The sequence below is a fragment of the Cervus elaphus genome, chromosome 20 (assembly GCF_910594005.1).
Source record: "Cervus elaphus chromosome 20, mCerEla1.1, whole genome shotgun sequence".
Taxonomy (NCBI): domain Eukaryota; kingdom Metazoa; phylum Chordata; class Mammalia; order Artiodactyla; family Cervidae; genus Cervus; species Cervus elaphus.
Window position 1 is genome coordinate 34721904 of NC_057834.1, and position 23977 is coordinate 34745880.

The 23977-nt window shown below is 37.7% G+C and overlaps 1 protein-coding gene across 1 annotated transcript; it reads right to left on the reverse strand.

Moving 5' to 3' along the window:
- Window positions 1–16931: 16931 nt before the first annotated feature.
- On the reverse strand, window positions 16932–23341 carry LOC122678090 (olfactory receptor 10R2). Its single transcript, XM_043878568.1, has 2 exons — window positions 23315–23341; window positions 16932–17912 (listed from the first exon to the last, which is right to left on the reverse strand). Exons 1-2 carry the CDS (start codon window positions 23339–23341, stop codon window positions 16965–16967), a joined length of 975 nt encoding a protein of 324 aa, XP_043734503.1. The 3' UTR covers window positions 16932–16964.
- Window positions 23342–23977: the final 636 nt, after the last annotated feature.

Below are 23977 nucleotides of genomic sequence, written 5' to 3' on the forward strand. Positions count from 1 at the left end.
AAAAAAAAAAAAAAAAACAACTGTAGACTCACTAACATCCGTCTAAAAAATATACTGAGAAGTGTGATGTAAATGGCCTTTATATCATATGGTGTAGTTAATCCCTATCCTACTGTAATACGGTGTTGAAGGAGGAGGAACAAGAAAGCCTCCCACCTATTGCTTTGCTCGTTTCCAAGACTTCTGGATACCATCATTTTGAGTCAGAGAGCATAACACTCACAAGTAAGAAGGATCACTGTGTGTGAAGAGGTCATGTATATTAGAATGATTCTCCTTTTGGCAGCTTATTCTTCCTTTTTTTTTTCCCTATGTGACCATAAAATTAATTTGGCCTTGAGCCTCTGCTCATGGGTTAGAACTAAACATCTTGCCCTCCTTCCTCTTTCCATGGACAAATGAACAAAGTCCCTCTCCCTCTCACACAACCTTGATCCATGGTTAATGTTAGCTCCCCTCTTTATTCATACCTAACTTGCAGGAAAGAGGTAAGATCTTTGAATTTGGGATTGGCTTGAGTGAGAAAGGAAAGCCCCTTCAGCCTCCAAACTAGGTCATGTATTTCAGCTGAGCTTACAGAGAAATCTGCACTTAAGTTTCAGGTATAAATTCAGCCAATAATAATAAATTGGTTTGTTTATTCTCTCCGCCTGTGGCTGACCTAACAGACATAGCTGTGACGCAGCAGTAATTCCGCTATTACTTAGGTGGAGCTCATGCACGCATAAGGCACAAAGGGGCCCATGACCAAGCGAGTACCTCGGTGCCACTTATTCGCAGTGCTGTAAGTGACCTCAGCTACATAAACCTTGCGATGCGCATGTGCAGTGCTATAAGTGATCTCAACTGTTACATTACAAAACGTGGGGCAAGAGTGAGAGGCCGCGGGGTGAGAGCGCCTGGAGAGGCCATCTTGGCTAATTTGCTCTTTCCCTACACTCCACCCCTTCAGGATTCCTCATCCCACAGTGCAGGTTCCACCCTCTGCAGAATCCTCCCAGTGCACAATGCCGCCACCTGAACCCGCATCCTGCAGCAACAGTAGAGACTAAAACAAACAGTCACATCCCCAACACAAAGAAAAACCCAACGCCAGGGATCACCTGGAGCTCATGCCTCAGTCTCCGCCCTCACAGTGACAGAAGAGACACCCACCGCACGTGGAGTGCCCTTATATCCATGGCCAACTCCAGTCCACCCCCATCCCTGCAAATTGCAGAAAAGCCTCCACAGGGGCAACTCCAACCCTGAGGAGTTTTTATTATTAGGGACCTGCAAAACCCCTGTAGGCACCGGGCCCACCCCTTCAAGGAGGGGATTTTTGTGGCATTCACAGCCTACCCACAAGATACCAAATGCTTTCATATTGTTCTAAAACTGCAAGAGAATCAGAGGTTAGTAGAACACCATGGGACACAGCCTTCACAGTACATTGTTCTAAACCTACATCACAGGACACAGCCTAAATCTACATCACAGGACACAGCCTTTACAGTACAATGTTCTACATAGGACACAGCCTTTGCAGTATATCTCCACACAAATCAGTCCACATTTGCATCCGCATAACCCAGATGGTACCCTTGCCCGCTCAGGCCCTCTTCGGGGTCTTCACACTTTCAAAATAGTCTTGCATGCCATCCTTCTACTTTTCTCAGTAAAGACCCACAAAAGCCTCAACAGGTGCCAAGCCCACCCCTGTGCCCCAGAGTTGCAAAGCCAAGCTGCCAAGGTTTTCCCTTGCATTTGCCGAAATTGCTTACCCAAGTCAACCAATTCCACCTGAGTATATGGTCAATTCATCATGAACTCAGTCACATCGGGGTCCCCTGAAGGATGCCCCTGCCAGGCTATAGGCTGTTCATGCTTCATTTTTCACTGTACCATAGGCCTTGCTGCCAAGCAGGAACCCACGTTCTCATAATGTTCATCATCACTGTCACTTACCGCCTCACTGCTTGAGATGCTGGACTCTTCAGGCCCACGGGGTTCTTGCTCTAACGACAGGATAGAGAGAGAAGAGAGAGAGAAGTCGCTCAGTCATGTCCGACTCTTTGCGATCCCATGAACTGTAGCCTACCAGGCTCCTCCATCCATGGGATTTTCCAGGCAAGAATACTAGAGTGTGTTGCCATCTCCTTCTCCAGGGGATCTTCCCAACCCAGGATCGAACCCAGATCTCCCGCATTGCAAGCAAACGCTTTACCATCTGAGCCATCAGGGAAGCTTTGTATGCCAGGATACGTTGCTCTAGTTCTTCCAAGCATCTCTGCACATTTCTCCCTGGCATGGCATTATGTAGAGCACTATCCATATTCTCCTTCGGGGCAGTCAGAAAGATCCACCCCACAGTGTCAGCAGCAGTCCATACTGCCTTGTTTGGGAAATGGGAACTCACTACTTCTAACGCCTTTTCAGTATTATCCGGTGACCTGTCAACTGCCTCCCAATCTTCCAATGGAGCCCACACCTAGAGGATCACAGCCACAAGGTACCACATACTGTGTGCGGCCAGTGGCTTCCTCCTTCCAGAAGAGCCTGAGGCTTCCCTACCTGCTGGGTATCCTGCCAGCTACACCAGTTGTATTGCTGATCCTGCTTGTGAAGCCAATTGTCTCTTTGTATCTCACTGTGCACACTGTTTGCTGAACCAAGGGTAGGCAAGGCTCAAGCTAAGAGACTGGAAGAAGTCTTGAGGAGCTGTAGGAACTGCAGACACATTTATTCTCTCCTGGCAACAGCCATAGCATAACCTAACACAACAACCTCTCTTGGCTGGCACAGCAGAATTCTCTCTTGGCTGGCACAGCAGAATTCTCTCTTGGCTGATGCAGAAACTGTAGCAGTAGACACTATATTCTCTCCTCTTGTGACTGACCCAATGGACACAGCCATGACACAGCAGTAATTCCACCACTGTTTAGGTGGAGCTGGTATATGCATACCACAAAAAGTAGCCCGTGACCAAGCGAGTGTCTCGTGGCACACACGTGCAGTGCTCTGGGTGATCTCAGCTATTACATCATAAGACATGGGGCAAGAGCAAGAGACCGTGGGGCTAGTGAGCCTGACCACACCATCGTGGCTAATTTGCTCTTTCCCCACATATCCTATGCATATATCTCTTTTGCATACACTGCAGGAAAATCCTAAATCGAGGATGAATTAGGGAATTTCTGTGATCTCGGCCAGATTATAATATGCATGCATGTGTCCTAAGTCACTTCAGTTGTGTCCAACTATCTGCAACCCCATGGACTGGAGCCCACCAGACTCCTCTGTCCTTGAATTCTCCAGGCAAGAATACTGGAGTGGGTTGCCATGCCCTCCTCCAGAAGATCTTCCAGACCCAGGGATCAAATCTGCATCTCCTAGGCCTCCTGCATCAGCAAGTGGGTTCTTTACAACTGGCACCAACTAGGAAGCCACATGATATAATACAGTTGCATGTAAATTGGATTTGTAGCTTATCAGGCTGGCCCTGTATGTTGAACTGATTTTCTAAAACACTCTTTACCATTGAACAGTTGAATCAATTATGATTCAATAAAATGTAACTTTAAAGATATCAACCTAAGTTATACATAGAGGAGTGAATTACAGTTGACAGCAGTTGAATAACACCACATAGACATTTACATTGAGAAAGATAAATAAGTTTGTGCCTAGCAAACACAATGATTCTCCTGCTTTGAGGATGTATACTCCATATAAGTCAGTGAAAGACACACAGATTTTTGTTTCCCTAATCAGTGATATAAAACAAACTTAAATGGGAAGGTATTTTGGGGAGAATGGATACACATATATGTATAGTTGAATCCCTTTACTGTCCACCTAAAACTACCACAACATTGTTAATTGGCTATACTCCTATACAAAATAAAAAGTTTTTATTTTTTTTTTAGAAAGAGTATTATTTTATTTTATATTCTGCTCAAGAAGTGTCATTTTTAATTATAACTAGTAAAACATTGGAGAAGGCAATGGCAACCCACTCCAGTACTTTTTTTTTTTTTTTTCATATATTTTTATTAGTTGGAGGCTAATTACTTCACAACATTGCAGTGGGTTTTGTCATACATTGACATGAATCAGCCATGGAGTTACATGTATTCCCCATCCTGATCCCCCCTCCCACCTCCCTCTCCACCCGATCCCTCTGGGTATTCCCAGTGCACCAGGCCCGAGCACTTGTCTCATGAATCCCACCTGGGCTGATGATCTGTTTCACTATAGATAATATACATGCTGTTCTCTCGACACATCCCACCCTCACCTTCTCCCACAGAGTTCAAAAGTCTGTTCTGTACTTCTGTGTCTCTTTTTCTGTTTTGCATATAGGGTTATCATTACCATCTTTCTAAATTCCATATATATGTGTTAGTATGCTGTAATGTTCTTTATCTTTCTGGCTTACTTCACTCTGTATAATGGGCTCCAGTTTCATCCATCTCATTAGAACTGATTCAAATGAATTCTTTTTAACGGCTGAGTAATATTCCATGGTGTATATGTACCACAGCTTCCTTATCCATTCATCTGCTGATGGGCATCTAGGTTGCTTCCATGTCCTGGCTATTGTAAACAGTGCTGCGATGAACATTGAGGTGCACGTGTGTCTTTCAGATCTGGTTTCCTCAGTGTGTGCCCAGAAGTGGTATTGCTGGGTTATATGGCAGTTCTAAAGTTTTTAAAAAATAAAGGAAACTTAGCTTTCACAAAGATTGAGAATTGATTGGTTGATTGGGTAGAAATATTGAGAGCAAATTTCAGTGTATTATTGTTTTCTAAATTCCTGACTGCCTTTTTGCCTTTTCTGATGAGTTTAATGAGCTACTAATAGTTTCATACATTTTGAGAAAACCAGCCATTGTAAAATAAAAGATTCAGTCTACTTGAACTAGCTTAGTTATGTACAATTCTCCCAGACATCCTTCGTTTGAGAAGATAATTTCTTGGAAAAGCACACATGTACACTTTTATATGTGTAGAGCCATCCTCTTCCTACCTCGCTTGTAATTAAGATGTGACTGTGTCACAACAGGACATTGAGACAAGTGACCAGAAATACAGTCAGTGAAAGGGCTTCCCAGGTGGCGCTAGTGGTAAAGAACCCGCCTGCCAACTCAGGAGATGGAAGAGGAGACACCAGTTCCATCCCTGAGTCAAGAAGACCCCCTGGAGGAGGGCACAGCAACCCACTCCAGCATTCTTGCCTGGGGAATCCCATGGACAGAGGAGACTCTTAGGCTGCAGTCCATACGGTCACACAGAGTTGGACACAATTGAAGCAACTCAGCATGCAAACACATATAACTTGTAGGAAGAAGGTGACCAGCTCATGTTAAAAACAGGGTTCTAAAAATCCCCATTTTCCAGCAAAATATCCCGCATCCTTTCTGTACTAACTAACTCAACTCTCATGCATTAACTGAAACTCGTTCAATGCTTGTGAAGTAATTTCCTATACTTCTTCCAACCTTCCCCCCTCAAAATCTTCTATACTTTCTCAGATAACTTTCCAACCATTTCATTTATCTTGCACTTTCCGCTATGGAAAATCTTTTCAAGCCTGATTTCAGTTTTTGCATATATCAGTTTTTAAACCTATGCCCCAACCAAGAAAGTTGCTCATTTTCCCTGATGAATATTTATTAGTAAGATGAAAGAAAAAAAAAAAAAAACTTGTATCAAAACATAATGTCATAATCATTCCAGGAGATTTGATAACACAGCTACAGAGCAAGTGTATCTATCTGGGCTTGGCAAGTGATGAAAGAGACATCATTGGTAACAATCAGTGGTTCAACAGCTCAGAAGGAATTTGTAGAAGTGAACTCTACAGAGAGCGATCTGGGGGATTAGGAAGATGTGATAGAAGCTCTGTGTGCGCCCACAGGAAAATTTAGGTGTAAATCCCTGAACAGCTTGCAAATGAAAGAAAAGGGTTAGTTCTGGGATATATGAGTTCCTTTGGAAGTTCAACATAGATCTGTGTGAAAGGATTAAAGGAAAGTATTTGCAAAATACAGAATTTTAATTGTTTACCTTGCAAAGCATCTAAAAAAAAATTTCATAATTTCTAGTTGAGACCTATTAAAATGAACCTGCAAAGAAACTTTTTTGAGGGATACAGAATAAAACTTGGATAAATATAGAGATACTGTATACCAGGAGAGGGTGCCTCAACTTTGAAGACACACCAGTAGTCCTAATTTCATCTTTAAATTCAAATTAATGCCACTCAAATATTAATTGTTGGATAATATGATAAATATTCCCAAGTTTCAAGCACAATATTAATCATAAATCCCCCCAAGTCACCTTTATACACATATATGCATGAATGCTAAGTCGCTTCAGTCATGTCTGAGTCTTTGTGACTCTGTGGACTGTAGCCCACCAGGCTCCTCTGTCCATGGGATTGTCCAGGCAAGAATACTGGAGTGGGTTGCCATGCCCTCCTCCAGGAATACACATATATAGAGGAATATATATGTCTGTAAGTGTGTATGAATTGTTACTTTAAAATTTTTGAGATAAGCTAAGTAAGGATTTTTAGCTCTTACCACATTTGTAAACACTGGATATAGTAGAGATTACATAAATTATTTTATCACACTGCAGGTAAATACATGGCAAAGAAACCACTCTTACCCCTTTCCTAGAGCTCATTTGAATTTTCACTCCAGCGGTATGTCCAGTACCACTGTCCCCACTGCCTCCTGCTGTGATTAAGGCACTAACATTGCCCAACAATCGTGGAGACTATTTCCCATATCTTGTTACACGCACTCCTGGACACCATGACCCCCTTCCCATGCAATAACATAGAAGTCAGTTCTGAGGATGACCTCATAAACCAACCAGCACCCCTGCTTCCCCCTCACTGCCCACACTGTTTGGGGTCATACAAAGTGAGAATTTGCAAGGAAAGAGGACACATTTAATGCATGACCTCTTTGACCTAGAAAATTACTAAGCAAATTACTTTCTTAGTTTGGGCCATGGACTATTCATTGTAAAATAAGGATATGGGTGTCTTCTGCTCTATTGATCTACGTCTTCATTTAAAGTAGGTAAAGATGAGATTATTTTGAACAGTATTGAGTAAAGTAGAAAGATGAACAGTTGTGTCATAATTATCTGGTAGTAATTGATCTTCCTGGGTCACTAAACTGCTCCTAAAATCTCTGTTCCTATTGGTCTCTCCACTACTAAATTGATGATGCATGAGCATCATCATGAGCTCTCAACCTAAGAAAATTTCAGATCAAATTCTTCTCTTCCTCAAAGCTTCAAAAGTTCACAATTTACAACCAACAAAATAGACATTTTGTGCTGGTCTTAAGATCCTCCATGAACTGTCCTCAAATTCTTCTCTCCTCACACCTGCTCCTCCAACCAAGTTCCTAAATATGCAAAATATATTTATGCCACATGTTCTGTATTAGTTAGCTAAGGCTGTTCTATCAAACTATCACAGACCTGGCTAGTTAAATAACGATTCATTTTTTCACAGTCTGAAAACTAGAAATCCAATTCAAAATGTCATCAGGTTGGTTTATTCTGTGGCCTCTCTCCTTAACTTGTGTTTAGCTATCTTCTCCCTATGTCTTCAGTCATCTTTCCTCTGTAATTCTGTATTTAAACTTCCTCTCCTTATAGAGATGCCAGTCATACTGGATTAAGGTCTACTCTAATTACCTAATTTTAGCTTCATTGCCTATTTAAAAACCTTGTTTTTCCCAAACAGTCATATTCTGAGGTATCAGTGGTTATGACTTCACCATGTGAATTTCAGAGGGACATAATCCAACCCATAACACAATTCTTTATTTTGAAATGCCCCAGGAATGGATGGGATGAATTGACAGAGTAGCATTAAAGCATGTACATTACTGTATGTAAAATTAGATAGTTAGTGGGAATTTGCTGTGTGAACAGGGTGCTCATATCCAGTGCTCTGTGACATCATAGAGGCATAGGGGTGGGAGGGAGGTTCAAGATGGAAGGGACATACATATACCTATGGCTGATTCATGTTGATGTATGGCAGAAACCAACACAATAAAGCAATTGTCTTCCAATTAAAAGCAAATAAATTTTAAAAAAATTTAAAAAGAGGCTATGAGATTTATATATTAAATATATTTTAATAAAAAGTTTCTTGTTGATCGATGACGACACCCTCTCATGCATTCAAAAAAAAAAAAAAAAGAAAAAAAAAAGTTTCTTGTTAAAAAAATGTCCCCCATTTCTATTAAACTAATAACTAATTTTATTTTTTTAGATGCAGTGAAAAACAATACCCTTTGCTCTCTGTTCCAACAGCAAATTTCTTAGTGGTTACTTAGTACATTTTTATTTAAAATATATTCAGTTATTCAAAAATAAATGTCAAACTATCTAAATAACATATGCTCCTCAGAATAAAAAAAGTATCAATATGTAGCAAAGATCCTGAAATGTCCTCTCTTCCTCAACTTTATTTCCTTGAATTTCCACTCTTTATAGTAAAACTGATTATGAATATATACACACATGCACACACAAAAATGCATTACTTAGAGAGAGAAATGTGATAGATGACAGATAGGTACATATATAATCTATTATCAATCTTTAAATTATTCTACAAATATTTATGAATCTTTTTCAAGTCTGTGTTTATGACTGAATCAGATTTTTTTAACTGAGATAATTCACATACTATAATAGTTCAGTTCAGTTCAGTCGCTCAGTCATGTCTGACTCTTTGCGACCTCATGGACTGCAGCACGCCAGGCCTCCCTGTCCATCACCAACTCCAAGAGCTTACTCAAACTCATGTCCATCGATTCAGTGATACCATCTGACCATCTCATCCTCTGTCGTCCCCTTCTCCTCCTGCCCTCAATCTTTCCCAGCATTAGGGTCTTTTCAAATGAGTCAGTTCTTTGCATCAGGTGGTCAAAGTATTGGAGTTTCAGCTTCAGCATCAGTCCTTCCAATGAACACCCAGGACTGATCTCCCTTAGGATGGACTGGTTGGATCTCCTTGCAGTCCAAGGGACTCTCAGGAGTCTTCTCCAACACCACAGTTCAAAAGCATCAATTTTTCAGGACTCAGCTTTCTTTATAGTCCAACTCTCACACCCATAAATGACTACTGGAAAAACCATAGCTTTGACTAGACAGACCTTTGTTGGCAAACTAATGTCTCTGCTTTTTAATAAGGTGTCTAGGTTGGCCATAACTTTCCTCCCAAGGAGTAAGTGTATTTTAATTTCATGGCTGCAATCACAATCTGCGGTGATTTTGGAGCCCACAAAAATAAAGTCTGACACTGTATCCACTGTTTCCCCATCTATTTGCCATGAAGTGATGGGACCAGATGCCATGATCTTCATTTTCTGAATGTTGAGTTTTAAGCCAACTTTTTCACTCTCCTCTTTCACTTTCATCAAGAGGCTTTTTAGTTCTTCTTCACTTTCTTCCATAAGGGTGGTGCCCTCTGCATATCTGAGGTTATTGATATTTCTCCCGGCAATCTTGGTTCCAGCTTGTGCTTCTTCCAGCCCAGCGTTTCTCATGATGTGCTCTACATATAAGTTAAATAAGCAGGGTGACAATATACAGCCTTGACATACTCCTTTTCCTATTTGGAACCAGTCTGCATTATTAGAATGTGAAGTGATATGTCATTGTGGTTTTGATTTGCATTTCCTCAATCACTACTGCTATTGACTTCTTATTTTTTTCTATGTGTAACTAGTGATTTGCATGTATTCTTTGAAAACAGCCTACTTAACTCTTTCACACATTTTAAAAATTGTGATATTTCCTTTCTCACACTGATAGCAACATACCTTGGCTTGCATAAAACCTCTATCCTTTTACTCCCTGCCTTTTAAGTTTTAATGTCAAAGTTAATGCTTTTGTATTTTATATTCATGAAGAAATTATAGTAGTCATACTCATTCTAATTCTCTTCTCCTTTAGCCTTTATATAACAGTTGAATGGTTAACACATCATATTACAAAATTCAAAATTTCTAAATCTGATATTTACATTTTCCATTGTGCTGTATATTTTCATGTATTTTCTTTTTTTTTTTTTCCTCTGTAATTCTTTATTAAAAATACTGCTGTACACATAGAGACTGAAAACAGGATTAAAGATGAAATAACCCAGATAGGGGTCATGACATTAGAACTTAACACACTGGTGCTTTTCAGGGAAGCAGTTGACATCCAAATCACAGAACCGAGGTCGAAGGCAAAAACACAAAGGTGCCCTCAAACATATTTACAATGAGTAAACACACGGACAGAATGGAAAGCAGGTACAGAGGCTGAACGGCGACGTCACATGATTCAGGGTTGTCCTTGCTGTGCTTCTATGTCTCATGTATTTTCATTTTACTAATTATCACACTTTCAATTCAACTTTTGTTCAGTCTCTAAATCATGTCTGATCTTTGCGACCCAATGAACTGCAGCACGCCAGGCTTCCCTATCCTTCACCAAGTTTGCTCAAACTCACGTTCATTGAGTCAGTGATGACATTCAATCATCTCATCCTCTGTTGCCCCTTCTTCTCTTGCCTTCAAATTTCCCCAGTATCAGGGTCTTTTCCAATGAGTTAGCTCTTCACATCAGGTGGCCAAAGTATTGGAGCTTCAGCTTCAGCATCAGTCTTTCCAATGAATATTCAGGTTTGATTTCCTTTAGGATTGACTGATTTGATTACCTTGCAGTCAGTCCAAGGGACTCTCAAGAGTCTTCAGCACCACAGTTCAAAAGCAGCAATTCTTTGATGTTCAGTCTTCTTTATGGTCCAACTCTTACATCTGTACATGACTACTGGAAAAATCATAGCTTTGATTGTACAGACATTTGTCAGCAAGGTGGTGTCTCTGCTTTTTAATGCTGTCTAGGTTTGTCGTAGCTTTTCTTCCAAGGAGCAAGCATCTTTTAATTTCATGGCTGCAGTCACAATTTGCAGTGGTTTTGGAGTCCAAGAAAATAAAATCTGTCACTGTTTCTAATTTTTCCACATTTATTTGCCATGAAGTGATGGGACCAGATGTCATGATCTTTGTTTTCTGAATGTTGAGTTTTGAGTCAGCTTTTACACTCTGTTTTTTCACTTTCATCAAGAGGCTCTTTAATTACACTTCACTTTCTATCATTAAAGTGGTATCATCTGCATATCTGAGGTTATTGATATTCCTCTCAGCAATCTTGATTCCAGCTTGTGAATCATCCAGCCTAGCATTCTGTATGATACACTCTGAATATAAGTTAAATAAGCTGGGTGACAATATATAGGTTTGACATACCCCTCCCAATTTAGAACCAGTCCATTGTTCCATGTCTGGTTCTAACTGCTTCTCTTCCTGCATACAGGTTTCTCAAGAGACAGGTAAGGTGGTCTGGTATTCCCATCTCTTAAAGAATTTTCCAGAGTTTGTTGTGATTCACACAAAGGCTTTAGTGTAATCAATGAAGCAGAACTAGAATTTTTTTTTTTTTTTCATTTTCTTGGTTTTTCTGTGATCCAGTGGATGCTGGCAATTTGTTCTCTGGTTCCTCTGCCTTTTCTAAATCCAACTTGTACATCTGGAAGTTCTCAGTTCATGTACTGTTGAAGCCTAGCTTGAAAGATTTTGAGTATTACCTTGCTAGTATGTGAAATGAGTACAGTTGTATGGTAATTTGAACATTCTTTGGCATCACCTTTCTTCAGCTTAAAGAACTCCTTTCAATATTTCAAAATTTTTGTAAGGGAGATCTAGTGATGATTTATGAACTCCACCAGCTTCTATTTATTTGGTAAAATCTTTATTTCACCTTTATTTCTGAAGAATAACCCTAACAAATAGAGTAATCTTGGCTGGCTTTCTTTCTTTCTTTCTTTCTTTTTTTTTTAAATTCAGCACATTGAACATACCATCTTGCCCTCTTCTGGTCAGTAGTTTCTTCTGAGAAATCTGCTGATAGACTAATGGGTATTATTTTATAGGTTGAAATCTTTATTTTCTTCTTGCTTTTTGGATTCTCTCTGTGCTTTTGATTTTTTTTGAAGTTTATTTAATGTGTCTTAGAGAACAACATTTTGAATTGAAATAATGAGGGGATGTAGCTTCATGAACTTGGGTGTCTAAGTCTCTCATAAGACTTGAGAAGATCTCAACTATTATTTATTTAAATAAACTTTTTCCTCTTCCTCATATTCTCTTTCTAGAAATCCAATGATTCTGATATTTGTTCTCTTGATGCATCATGTAGGCTTTCTTTGGTCTTTCATACTTTTTTTGGTTCTCTGATTGACTTTTTTCAAAATTCTTATTCTCTTACTCACTGAGTCCATCTTCTGTTTGATCAGCTCTGCTGTTGATGTCCTTTATTGCCTTTTAATTTCATTCACTAAATTCCTAAGCACCAGAATTTCTGTAAGTTATTTTGAATTATTTATTGGACAAATCACATATCTCTGTACCTTTGGGCTCAGTTACTAGAGGATTACTGTGATCATTTGATCAAGTCATGTTTCCTTGACTCTTTGCGTATCTTGAAATTGTACATTGCTGCTTTGGCACTTGAAGGAGTTGACACCTCCGCATTCCTTACTGTCTTCAGGTAGAAGGTACATTTGTTGGTCCTACTTATACATAGGACTTGCCTGACCTTGCATGGGAACATCTGCTCCATGCTTCCTCATGTAGCAGAATTCTTTTAACAGCTTTGTTGAGATATAATTCATGTACCATAAAAGTCAATCATTTAAAGAGTACAATCCAATGGCTTTTAGTATGTCCACATAGTTATATACCCATCACTACAATCAGTTCTAGAACATTTTATTAGCCTAAGAAATTAATCCACACCTTTAGCCTACATGCCCCCATCTTCCCACCCAACTCTCTTCCCTAGGCAATTACTAACCTATTTTCTGTTTATAAATTTGCCTATTATGGACATGTCATATTAATGGAATCATATATGATGTGGTCTACATGACTGGCTTTTTTCACTTAGTGTGTTTTCAAGGTTCATCCAATATTGTAGTTTGTATCATCCGTTGTGTTGTATGTAGCAGAATTCTTAATTTTGCATCTTCTCTTGATCTTTTAGCACATCTGATCAGATATGGGAAAACTCTTTCATTTTCCTGAAGGTGGTGCTATAGCCCAACTTCATGCTTTCTCCCTTGCCCAAAGATTCTGTTTTCTGCTTGCCTTCTCTGTCTACGAGGGCTCACTCTCACAGTCATTTCGGGATCGTTCAAAAGGAGCTGGCTGAAAAGCCAGGGGAGATTTGGGCTTGGTACTTGGGTATTTGGGGTACCCACGGGCCTGTTAGTGGAGATCTTCAAGCGAGGTTTCCAAAAGCTTGCAGGTGGATTTGCTGCTAGAGTCTTGAATACAGTCAACAGAAACCAGATCCCTTAAATGCCCTCTCATATTTGTATCTGCCTTTCCTGATCCCCTCTCCCCGTCTAGTCATGAAAGTCTTGCCTGTCCCCTGGGTGCTCTAGGAGAGAAAACCTTTCCTCCAGCAGCATCCCACACAGCTGGGGAACCTGGGCACTCAGTCATTTCACTCCCATTTTCCTCAGGAGAGTTGTTGCCAGCTAGTTCAGTTCCAAGCTGTGACGCCTAGAGGAGGGGTGGCACTGAAAAATGTCTTCTTACATATTCAGCGCAACTATTTTGTGGGGTTTTGTTCTGTTTTGTTTTGCTTTTTTGCTTCAACAGAGTGCTAGCATCTTTCCTCTGTAAACCAGGACTTCTACAAAGGCTCTTTTATCCTCGGCTATATGCCCAAGTCAGTGCTTTGCAGGTGCTCCCCATCTGCAACAAAGAGGGGCCAAAACCAATCCACAGACACCTGTGAGTTCCACAACCCATGATAAGGTTTATCTACCTGTTATCCAGTGCACAGGTGGGAAAAACTCTCCCTGGATCCTTTGGTGTGGATCCCCCAGCTCCCTGAGAGATACTTTTGTTCACGGATGTATACTGAATATTAGCTGATGAAAGGTGACAAGAAAGAGGGACAATTTATGCAGTCATAATGTTCTTCTTCACTTCTTTTATGTATTTGCTTGAATGGCCCCTTCTTAATGAGATCTTCTTGTACACCCTGTTAAAATCATCATCACTAATACCTCTGCTCCCTTGCCTTCCTTTTCCCCCATGGAACACATGATCTTCTAACATATAATTTACTAATATATCCCGCTTATTGTTTATGTTTCATTTCTCTGCAATAGAGTATAAATGCCATGAAGGCAAGATTCTTTATTTTTGCTTGCTAATGTATCCTATAACTAAAATAGTGTCTAACACTTAGTAAGTGTTCAGGACATATTAATTGATTTTATTAAAAATGGATAGTTTTGGAATCATAGAAAGAAAAAATGTCTTCTTATATGCAAACTAACATGTACATGCTTGAAAGTCAAGCATAATTTTTTGTTTTGCTATTTTATTTTTAATTGATTTGTATTGGAGTACATAGTTTACTCACAATGCTGTATTACACACACACACACACACACACACACACACACATATATATATATATATATACACACACACACACTATTTTTGCAGTCAAATTTAATGGAGATCTATTAATTTCATTTGTTTAGCATCCCACTTTTAGGGAATTTTGTTTGACTGTATGTACACCAATCAGAGAAAGGAATTACAGAAAGTTATCGTTTTGACCACTAGTTTGGACTTGTTACCTCACTCAGGCAAACCATTTTCTTTAACCTGGGACAAAAAACATGAGTAGAGAGAGAGGGCAGAAAATCATTGAATGACTTCCCTACAGAGATGGTTTATAAGAGCCTATGAATAAAATTTTGCAGCTTCTAATTCCTTCAAAAACTCTGATCATCAAATCTTTCTTCATATACATGAGCAGTCCACAAACCTTCCAAATACTATCATTTTGTTTACTTAAGTTCATTAGATGTGGTGTGAAGAACTGTTTAAGAATATGAGATTTTGCACTCATTGCAAGTTAAGAAGATAGATAGTTAATTTCTGGCAATAAACAGAGTATCAAAATTTCTGTTGACCCTCTGTCCCCACAGGGAAATGTACATAGAGCAGTATGTGTTACAAGAGAGGGACCCAGAGCATAGGTGACCTGGGCAGGCCTAACTTTGCATTCAACTTGATTAAACTTCAGGGAGGCTTCTTCCTGACTCTAGACCCTTGATCTCCCTTTTCTTAGAGCATATGCTTTAGAAAACATGCAGTTGTAAATTATTTTTCTGTTCTGATATATACACATTTTAAAATTCTCTAGTCGGTTTAACAACCCAGAAATGTCTTTCTCAAGGACCTGGGAGCATCCATTTGAAATATGATCATTAAGGACGACATTGTTCTTAATATCCCATTTTTCATGGAATGAAAGGAATCCAACATTGGTGAGTACCTGCTACAAGCACAAAATTGCATCCTGTAATAAAGCTATGAGATGTTTACTTTTCGTTTTGATAAAATCAGGTAGTAAACACAGATGGTATAAGGTACTCCAGTACTTTTCCATTACCTTGTCTCAGCCACTGAAAATGTTATCCCTGTTGGTTGTGGCAGAGTTGCCAAATTCAGACTTATAGTATTTTCTCCATTACCAAAATAATCTTGAATGAAATCTTCCTTGTCTGTTTGACACAGTTTTTTACTTGACACAATTTTTGGCACAATTTTTGACTTGACATAAAGAATAAGCAAAAAGCACACTTGTCTCCAGGGCTTCCTTGGTGACTCAATGATAAAGAATCTGCCCGCAGGGCAAGAGCTGCAAGATCAGACATGGGTTCAGTCCTTGGACTGGGAAGATCCCCTGCAGGAGGGCATGGCAACCTATTCCAGAATTCTTGCCTAGAGAATCCCATGGACAGAGGAGCATGGAGCGCTACAGTCCACAAGGTTGCAAAGAGTCAGACAGGACTGAAGCGACTTAGCAAGGCACACTTGACTCCAAAGAAAAACAATTTCTCTCTCTTCTAGAAACACCAAGAAAAAGATGAGTTAAATTTAAAAGTCATTCAGGAGGTCCACACATGAAGAGGATAACAAAAAATTAAACCCATAAACAGGATAGATAAAAACTTTAAAAAATCACTTTAGTGTCAGACTGCTGTACACAAAACTCACCCACATTTTATGAAAGTTGATCAAGGCATTAAGTGTAAAGTCTACTGGAGTTTTCTATTTAATTGCTGCAACTTCTGGACATATAGAATTTGAGTTCCTAACGTCTGCATACTCTGTAGTAGATGAGTATATCTATGAGTAGAAGCAAGAATGCCAATTAATCTATCCTGTCATTATTTTCAAATTACAAAACATAAAATCTGTGCCAGAAGGATATAAATAATTTCTCAAACAGGTAAAAAGGAACATTGTAATGTTCAAATGTATAATGTATAAAGATTAAATGGTAATATAGAGTGAAATGATTTAGGTAAGGTTGGCCATGAGCAAAGACTCTCAATGAATTGGGTCTGTGAATGGATTTAGATATGCTGCTAACTCCTTAAATTGTAAATAAGTCTTCCCCCACTTGTATTCATGAGGCTAATTTCATGTTTGGATATTGCTTTCAAAACTACTGTCTGTTGCAATGTGTGGACTAGAATGATTAATTTGTTCACTCTGGCCATAACACTGATCAGGTCAAATATATGATTATTTTTACAGTCAGCAACATTCTAAACTCAATAAACCTCAAAGAAACATATTATTCTAAAAGAAAAGTAGCCATTAGTGTCACATAATTAACTCTATCTGAACTTTTCTATATTGCAATTGAGTTACAAAAGCTGAGAGAAGAAAATGTGCCAACTATTCTCAAAAAACAGAAATGCTCAGTTAAAAAGATATGGAAATACATTCTTTGTCAGAGAGCTATATTTATTACAGAATCTGAAATATAATAACATATCAATCAAACAATTTTAGGGATCCTTTCTTCCCCAACACTTTTCTAATAGCAACTTGAACGTCCTTGTTCCTTAGACTGTATACCATGGGGTTTAATAATGGAGTGACAATAGTGTATGTCACTGTTACCAACCTGTCCTTGTTGGACACATAGTTTGCTGTTGGTCTCAAGTAGATATAGGAAGCGCAACCATAGTGAATAATGACAACAGTGAGATGAGACGCACAGGTGGAAAAGGCTTTCCGTCTGCCTTCAGCAGAGGGAATCTTTAAGATAGTCTTCAGAATGCAGAGATAAGAAACACAAATGAATAAAAATGGGACCATGAGTACAAGAACACCACAGATGAATATGACAAATTCGTGAGCATCTGTATTTGTGCAAGCCAGACGAATAACTGGTGAGATGTCACAGAAGTAATGGTTGACTTTGTTGGCACTACAGAAAGGGAGGCTGAAAACTAAATATACTACTGTTAGTGAGGCCAGGAACCCACCAATCCCACAGAGGGCTCCCAACTTTCCACACACCTGCCAACTCATAAGGATAGGGTAATGTAGAGGGTGACAGATGGCGGCATAACGATCATAACCCATAACTCCCAATAGCAAGCAATTGGTAATAGCAAAACCAAGGAAGAAGAACATTTGGATGGCGCAACAGTTGAAGGAGATTGTCCTGGCCACAGAAAAAAGATTGATGAGCATCTTGGGTAGGATGACAAAGGTATAGCAGGTCTCTGATGTTGAGAGAATGCCAAGGAAGAAGTACATTGGTGTGTGGAGGCTTTTGTCCAGGCGGATGACACTAACAATAGTGACATTGCCACTGAGAATGACTAAGTACAGAAAAAGGAAAACCGCAAAGAGAACAGGCTGAATGTCACCAAGACTTGAAAAACCCAGTAAAAGGAACTCGGTGACCATGGTGAGGTTTTCTGCCAAGACCTGAAAACAAAAGGGAAGTAAATGCATTCAGGTACATAAACATACAAATCTAGGGTATGCAGGCTTATACTCCTTTCTTGAGATGTTGGAAAGATCTTGCCTTTTCTAGTTCCAAGCAGCCTCTGGTTCATTGTCCCCCTCTTCCTTCTTCAAACCCAGGAAAATTATATCTCTTTTACCAACTCTGATATTGCCTTTCACTTTTAAGAACACTGTGTTTACATGGTCAAGCCCAAATAATATAAACTAATCTCTCTAGCTAAAGGTCACAGGATTAGCAAACTTAATTTTATCTCCAGCCTTAATTCTCCTTTTTCTTGTAACCTAACTTATTTGCATGTTTCTGGGATTGATACGTGGACATCTTTGAAACGGCATAACTCTGCCTCCTACAAGTAGGAACACACCATACAAAATGCAAAAATGAAGCAAAGAAAATAAATCCTTTTTAATGGCATAGAACAACTAGTATTTAATTTAACAAAAAGAGGAGCAACATCTATGCACAGAAAACCATCAAACATTGCTGAGAAAAACGAAAGATCCAAATAAATGAAAAGACAACCATGTTCATGGATTAGAAAATCCAACATTATTATGAGACAATTATGAGCACAGTGATCCATATATTCATCATTGACTAAAAAATTGGCAAGGCAATCACAAAATAAATATGAAAAGGAACTAGAATAACCAAAATAATTGTGAAAATGAAGGGCAAAGATGGGAGATTTATACTTTCTGACTGCAAACTTTACCTTAATGATGGAGTAGTTAAGAAAGCATGGTACTGGCATATAGATACACATATAGATAATGGTTAGAATTGAGAGTCTAGATATATACACTTCAAAGGGTACCATTGTGAAAATGAAGAGAACATCATACAGAAAAAAATGCATTCACAAAGCATGTATCTGATAAGGGATTTGCATCCAGAATATATATATAACTCTTATAATTAAAATAAGAGAAGGATGCAGTTTAAAAATGGGCAAACTGTTTTCAATACACATTTCATCCAAGCGTATCAGTGGCTAGGAGGTATATGAAGATACATTCAGCATCACTTGCCGTTAGGGAAATGCAAATTAAAACCACAATGTGATTACTGTTCTTATGCACTAGGATGACTATAACGAAAGTGATAGATACTAAGAGGTGCTGGTAAGGAGACAGAGAGGCTGAAACCTTCACGTTTTGCTGATGGAAGTATAATATTATGCAGTCACTTTTGAAAAGAGTTTCACAGTTTCTTCTAATGGTAAATATAAACTTAGCTAATGACATAGCAATTTTATTCTCAGGAATATAACAGAGGGAAGTGAATACTATCCACATAAATATTTTTAGTGAATGTTCTTAGTATTATTGATAATAGCCAAAAAGAGAAAACTATTCAATTTATTGCATCCTAATTTATGAATAAATAAATTTATGCACAAACAAAATCTGATATACCCACAAAACTGACTATTATATTCAGTAGTAAAAGGAAGAACTGTGGTGCATACCACAGCATAAATATTTTCAAAAATATTATGCTACATGATAATAGTCAAGTACAAAAGACTACACACTGGAAATTCTGTTTATATAAAATGTGTAGGAAAGGAAAATATATATCAGCAGAAAGATTAGTTGTAACCTTGGGATGGGGACAGGATGAAATTTGGCTGCAAACAGGTAAGAGGTTATCTTTTGGGATGATGAATATGTCCTAAAACTTTATTGTGGTGATGACCACACAACTCTATTAATTTGTACAAATAAAATGTGTGAGTGAATTTCATGGTATATTAAGCTATTTTTAAAAGATTATTTTAAAGGAAATTGATATATTGGTGATTTAATTTTTTATATGTATATTTATTTTAATTACTAAATGGAAACATTTGGAACATTAGGACCCATTTAATTTTCATTATATGAGTCCTTCTCTGGGATGTTTCAGTATTTCTGAAACATATTATAGATCTTCAAAAAAATTTTAAGTAATTTTAAACATAAATTGTTTACATTTCTAGCAACTTAAGATTTACCATGATAGTAAATTACCATGCTCAATTCTATCTCCAAACCACAATTAATATAACAATAAATATACAGTAAAAAAAAAAGTAAAGAAGACTGTATACTTGCAATAGATGAGTGGGAGAGAGGTTCTACTGCGTTCAATACAGAGGGATTGAGTTTGATTGTGAATTATGACTATTTAACATGTTCTCCCCTTTGAACAATCACAATACAGACATTCATTCAAGAAAAATAAAAATACATTCTCCAGCTGATTCAAACCAATAATACCAAAAGACTCACTGTCTGTATTTATAAACATGATAACTATATTCTTAAGTAACCAGAATTGCTCCTACCACCTTTCATTTTCTTTTCCCTTACCCTTTACTTCCTTAATAAATAGAAAAAATATTGTACAAGTCTCCAATTAATATAATTTTCAAAAAATTATTGTGGCTATGTCAAGAAAAAAATGCAAAAAATTTAAAAGATCAGGAAAAATGTATTATTTGATGGAAAAATTTGAAAAACTAAGCTCAAAACTAAAAGCAGTATATCAGAGATAGTAAATAACCAAAAATTTGACTGTATAAAATACAATATATATTGTCAACAAAAGCAGAATCAGAAATAGTAGAAAACAAATGATAAATTAAAAATTACAAAAATCATTTCAAAATATTAATATTAATAAAAATGTATTATATACTGATAGAGGAAATAAACTTCTGGTGTAGAAAATGGATTTAATATATGATTTATGAAAAAGAAATAACATGTATCAAGTATATAAAAATTAGTTTCACATCATTTGTAGAGCAAGTTAAACTGAAAGATCATTTACACTCACCAAATTATCAATAGTGATGTGGATTATATGATTAGTAAAAGTGTTAATGCTACTATATTTAAAAATAAACCTTAATTTTATGGAAAGAAGTTCATCAAAATGTATCAAGGCCCTTGATATATTAATTTATTTTTCTTCAATAATTCTGTTTGAAATCTACCAAAGATAGAATTTGATGTTTCTTCATCTGAAAAAATGGCAAATGTGAGACTTAAATGTATGTGTAAATAAGTATGTGGAAAGTATGTAGAAAGTGCTTAAAATATCCTGTACTACATAAGAAGCATGCTACAGGTGGTGTGATTTTCTTTGACTATCACATTTTTGTTGTTGCTGTTTGGGGGCTTTTTTGTTTATTTTGCTGGGATCTTTCCTCACCAGACAAATAAATTGTTCAAAGACAGTGATTTTGAAACTTTATGCCTATCTCATCTCTGAGGTTACAGAATCAAGTTAATGGTCAACCCCAGCAGTTTTAATATACCAACAGTATAGATGAGAGAAATTAATGAAATTATACAATGTATGAGTGACCTTTCTTTAGAGTGAATCTTCTGTTTTAGGCTGTGTGTGTACATGTGCACCTGCATGATAGGTGGGAATTAAAACTTTACAGGGAAAACCATGAACATAGAATATACAATACAAGGGGCTGATAGCTTTGTTGGAAAACAAAGTTGTTTTATTTTTTTTTTACCTTTTCAGGCCCCTTTCTTTCCATATCTGGTGTTTTTTACAGGCCTGATTTTTCTCTAGAGGCAGAAGAGAAATCTGAAGAGAATCAGTGCTTCTGAAAATGAAAAAAATATATACATGTATCCATCATACTCTTTACTTTCAATATAATTTGCCTTCCCTCTCTCATAGTAGGACCCAATGAGGGAAATTCGGGGGAAAAAATCATTCAAGACAGGAACCTATAGATTTTTGCTTCCACTGCTTTTGACTTGAGAATACCAACTGGAACTGAATATCTTCAAGAGTTATTTGGGCAGCAAGAATATAGGGTCCTGAGTATGGGAAGCAAGGTATTACAGAGGGAGAGAAATCTTGAACAAGGTGGCAAGAAATAGGAGAATAAACAGGGAAAGTGAGTATTGAAACAGTTCAGCTGGGAAATGGTGAATGCAGAGAAATTAAATATTTTACCAAGTACCTCTTACCCAAAACTTTATAATGACGTTTCCAATCCTTGGCAAAAATGGGGGGAAGGAAAAAAAAATGGGGGGAAGGACTACTGATAAATTCGGTTCTCACTACATTTCAAATTTGTCTCTTCCATCTCCCAGATTTTATCCAATATTTTTAATCATATGGACACTGGGCATGCAGTGAGCCATGCTGTATCACATCAATGCCTTTTTCAGTTTTGGGCAGATCCTCTGAACTCTCAGGAAAAAGGAAAACACTTCTCTCAAGTTTCATTCCCATAGCACTTCTTTCAATTTAAAAAATATTTCTTGAGTGTACAGTAAGTCACAGTCACTGTATTAGATATTTGGAATACATCTGAATAAAAGGTAAATAAAAGTGAATAAAAAGATTCCAGCCCTTATTAAACATATATTCTAGAACATCTCACATTTTAGGTAGTTGTAGATAGTGACCTCACTTGTTCAGGAAAAATCAAGTTCTTAGAAAGCAGACTCCACGTTGTTGTTCACGTGACTAAGTTCGTGTGCCCAGCAACACGTATTCACATGCATCCCTCTAACCCCATCAGCATCAGAGTTTCTAGAAAATATCAAAAGTTCAAAGTATATGTGACAGAATCAATGATTAAGCAAAATGAGATATGAATGAATCATCACCATGGATTTATATATATTTGTCAAGCAGCTGGTAAAAATATTAAATGAGCAAAGAAGCTGGAATAAAATTTATATCATGAAGAAAGCACTGGATATGAAGTAAAAAAGCACAAATATTTTTCATATTTCAACATTTTCTTTGAGAAATAAGTAAAGTTTCCTAAATCTCTGAAACTTAAAATATTATGAGAATTAATGAACTTTAAGTATAGCCCAGAATTACACATAAGAAGCCCTAATTATTTCCTTCTTTCTGAAGTCCTATACGTCCTATAAACATTCTGCAATATTGCTAATGTTTTCTTTTCTCTCAACCTCAACATTATCTTGTCTACCCATTCAGCAACTTCCCCTATAACCACTCCCCAATCCTTATCTATCGTGTATAAAAAGACCATACTTTTAAAAAAAAACACTCCACATTTCTGAACTGAACATAAGATAAAAAGCACAAGGAGCTATTATCTAGGAACCAGGAAAGTTATATTCTGTATTCTATTTATGAAATAAGGAAGCCCAAGTCATAAACATGAAAGAACATAAACATGTTCTTCAAATGTGAGTCCTGGGCTTCAGTGGAATGTGGTTGTCTTGTTTTTCATCAAGGTCTTTAAGAAAACGTCCAGATAATTTGCTGCAAACAACCATTTCCATATTCCCATACAGATCTTCCTCCCATTCTCTCAAAATTGTTTAAACCAGTAACAAGTAACAAGACTCACCACCACACTCCCAAGAACAATATCCATTGTGCTCCAGCTGAATAGCCCTAACCCAGCTACAGCCTTGGTTAGTATTATTAATAGGCATTTTTCTGACTGTCAGCACTAGCATATATGCCTCATTTGATAATTTCACTACTCAGCACCCTAGGGAGTAATTACCACTTCACTCCTAAAACAGGTCCTTCCTTCCCTCAGTGGGGAACTGTGATCCACGGGGAAGATGGACCTTGAGGCTCTCTTGCCAAAACATGAACCATGCAATGGTCCAGGAGAATGTGTCAGTCTCTTATTTGAGACTCCTTAGTATGGTGGTTCATTAGAAATTTGGAGGCTGCTGGACATGTTAGCAGAAAAGACCTGAAACTCCCACCCACACACTTATTTTTCATCCTTTGGTAGGAAGGAAGAATTTCCTAAGCTTTCCCATCTTGCCTTCTTGCCTTTTCCTCAAAGATGAGGCATATTGTATTGAGTTGTATGACATATATATATATATATATATGTATATATATATATATGATATTAATCCCTAGTCTGTTATTATAGCCCCTTTCAACCAACCCCTTTGCTTGAAAAAAAAAAAAAAAAAAGCCATTTCCCTTTTCTTGTTCTTTGGATTGGCCTATGGCCCACCATAGTTTCCATATCCCAAATTACAAT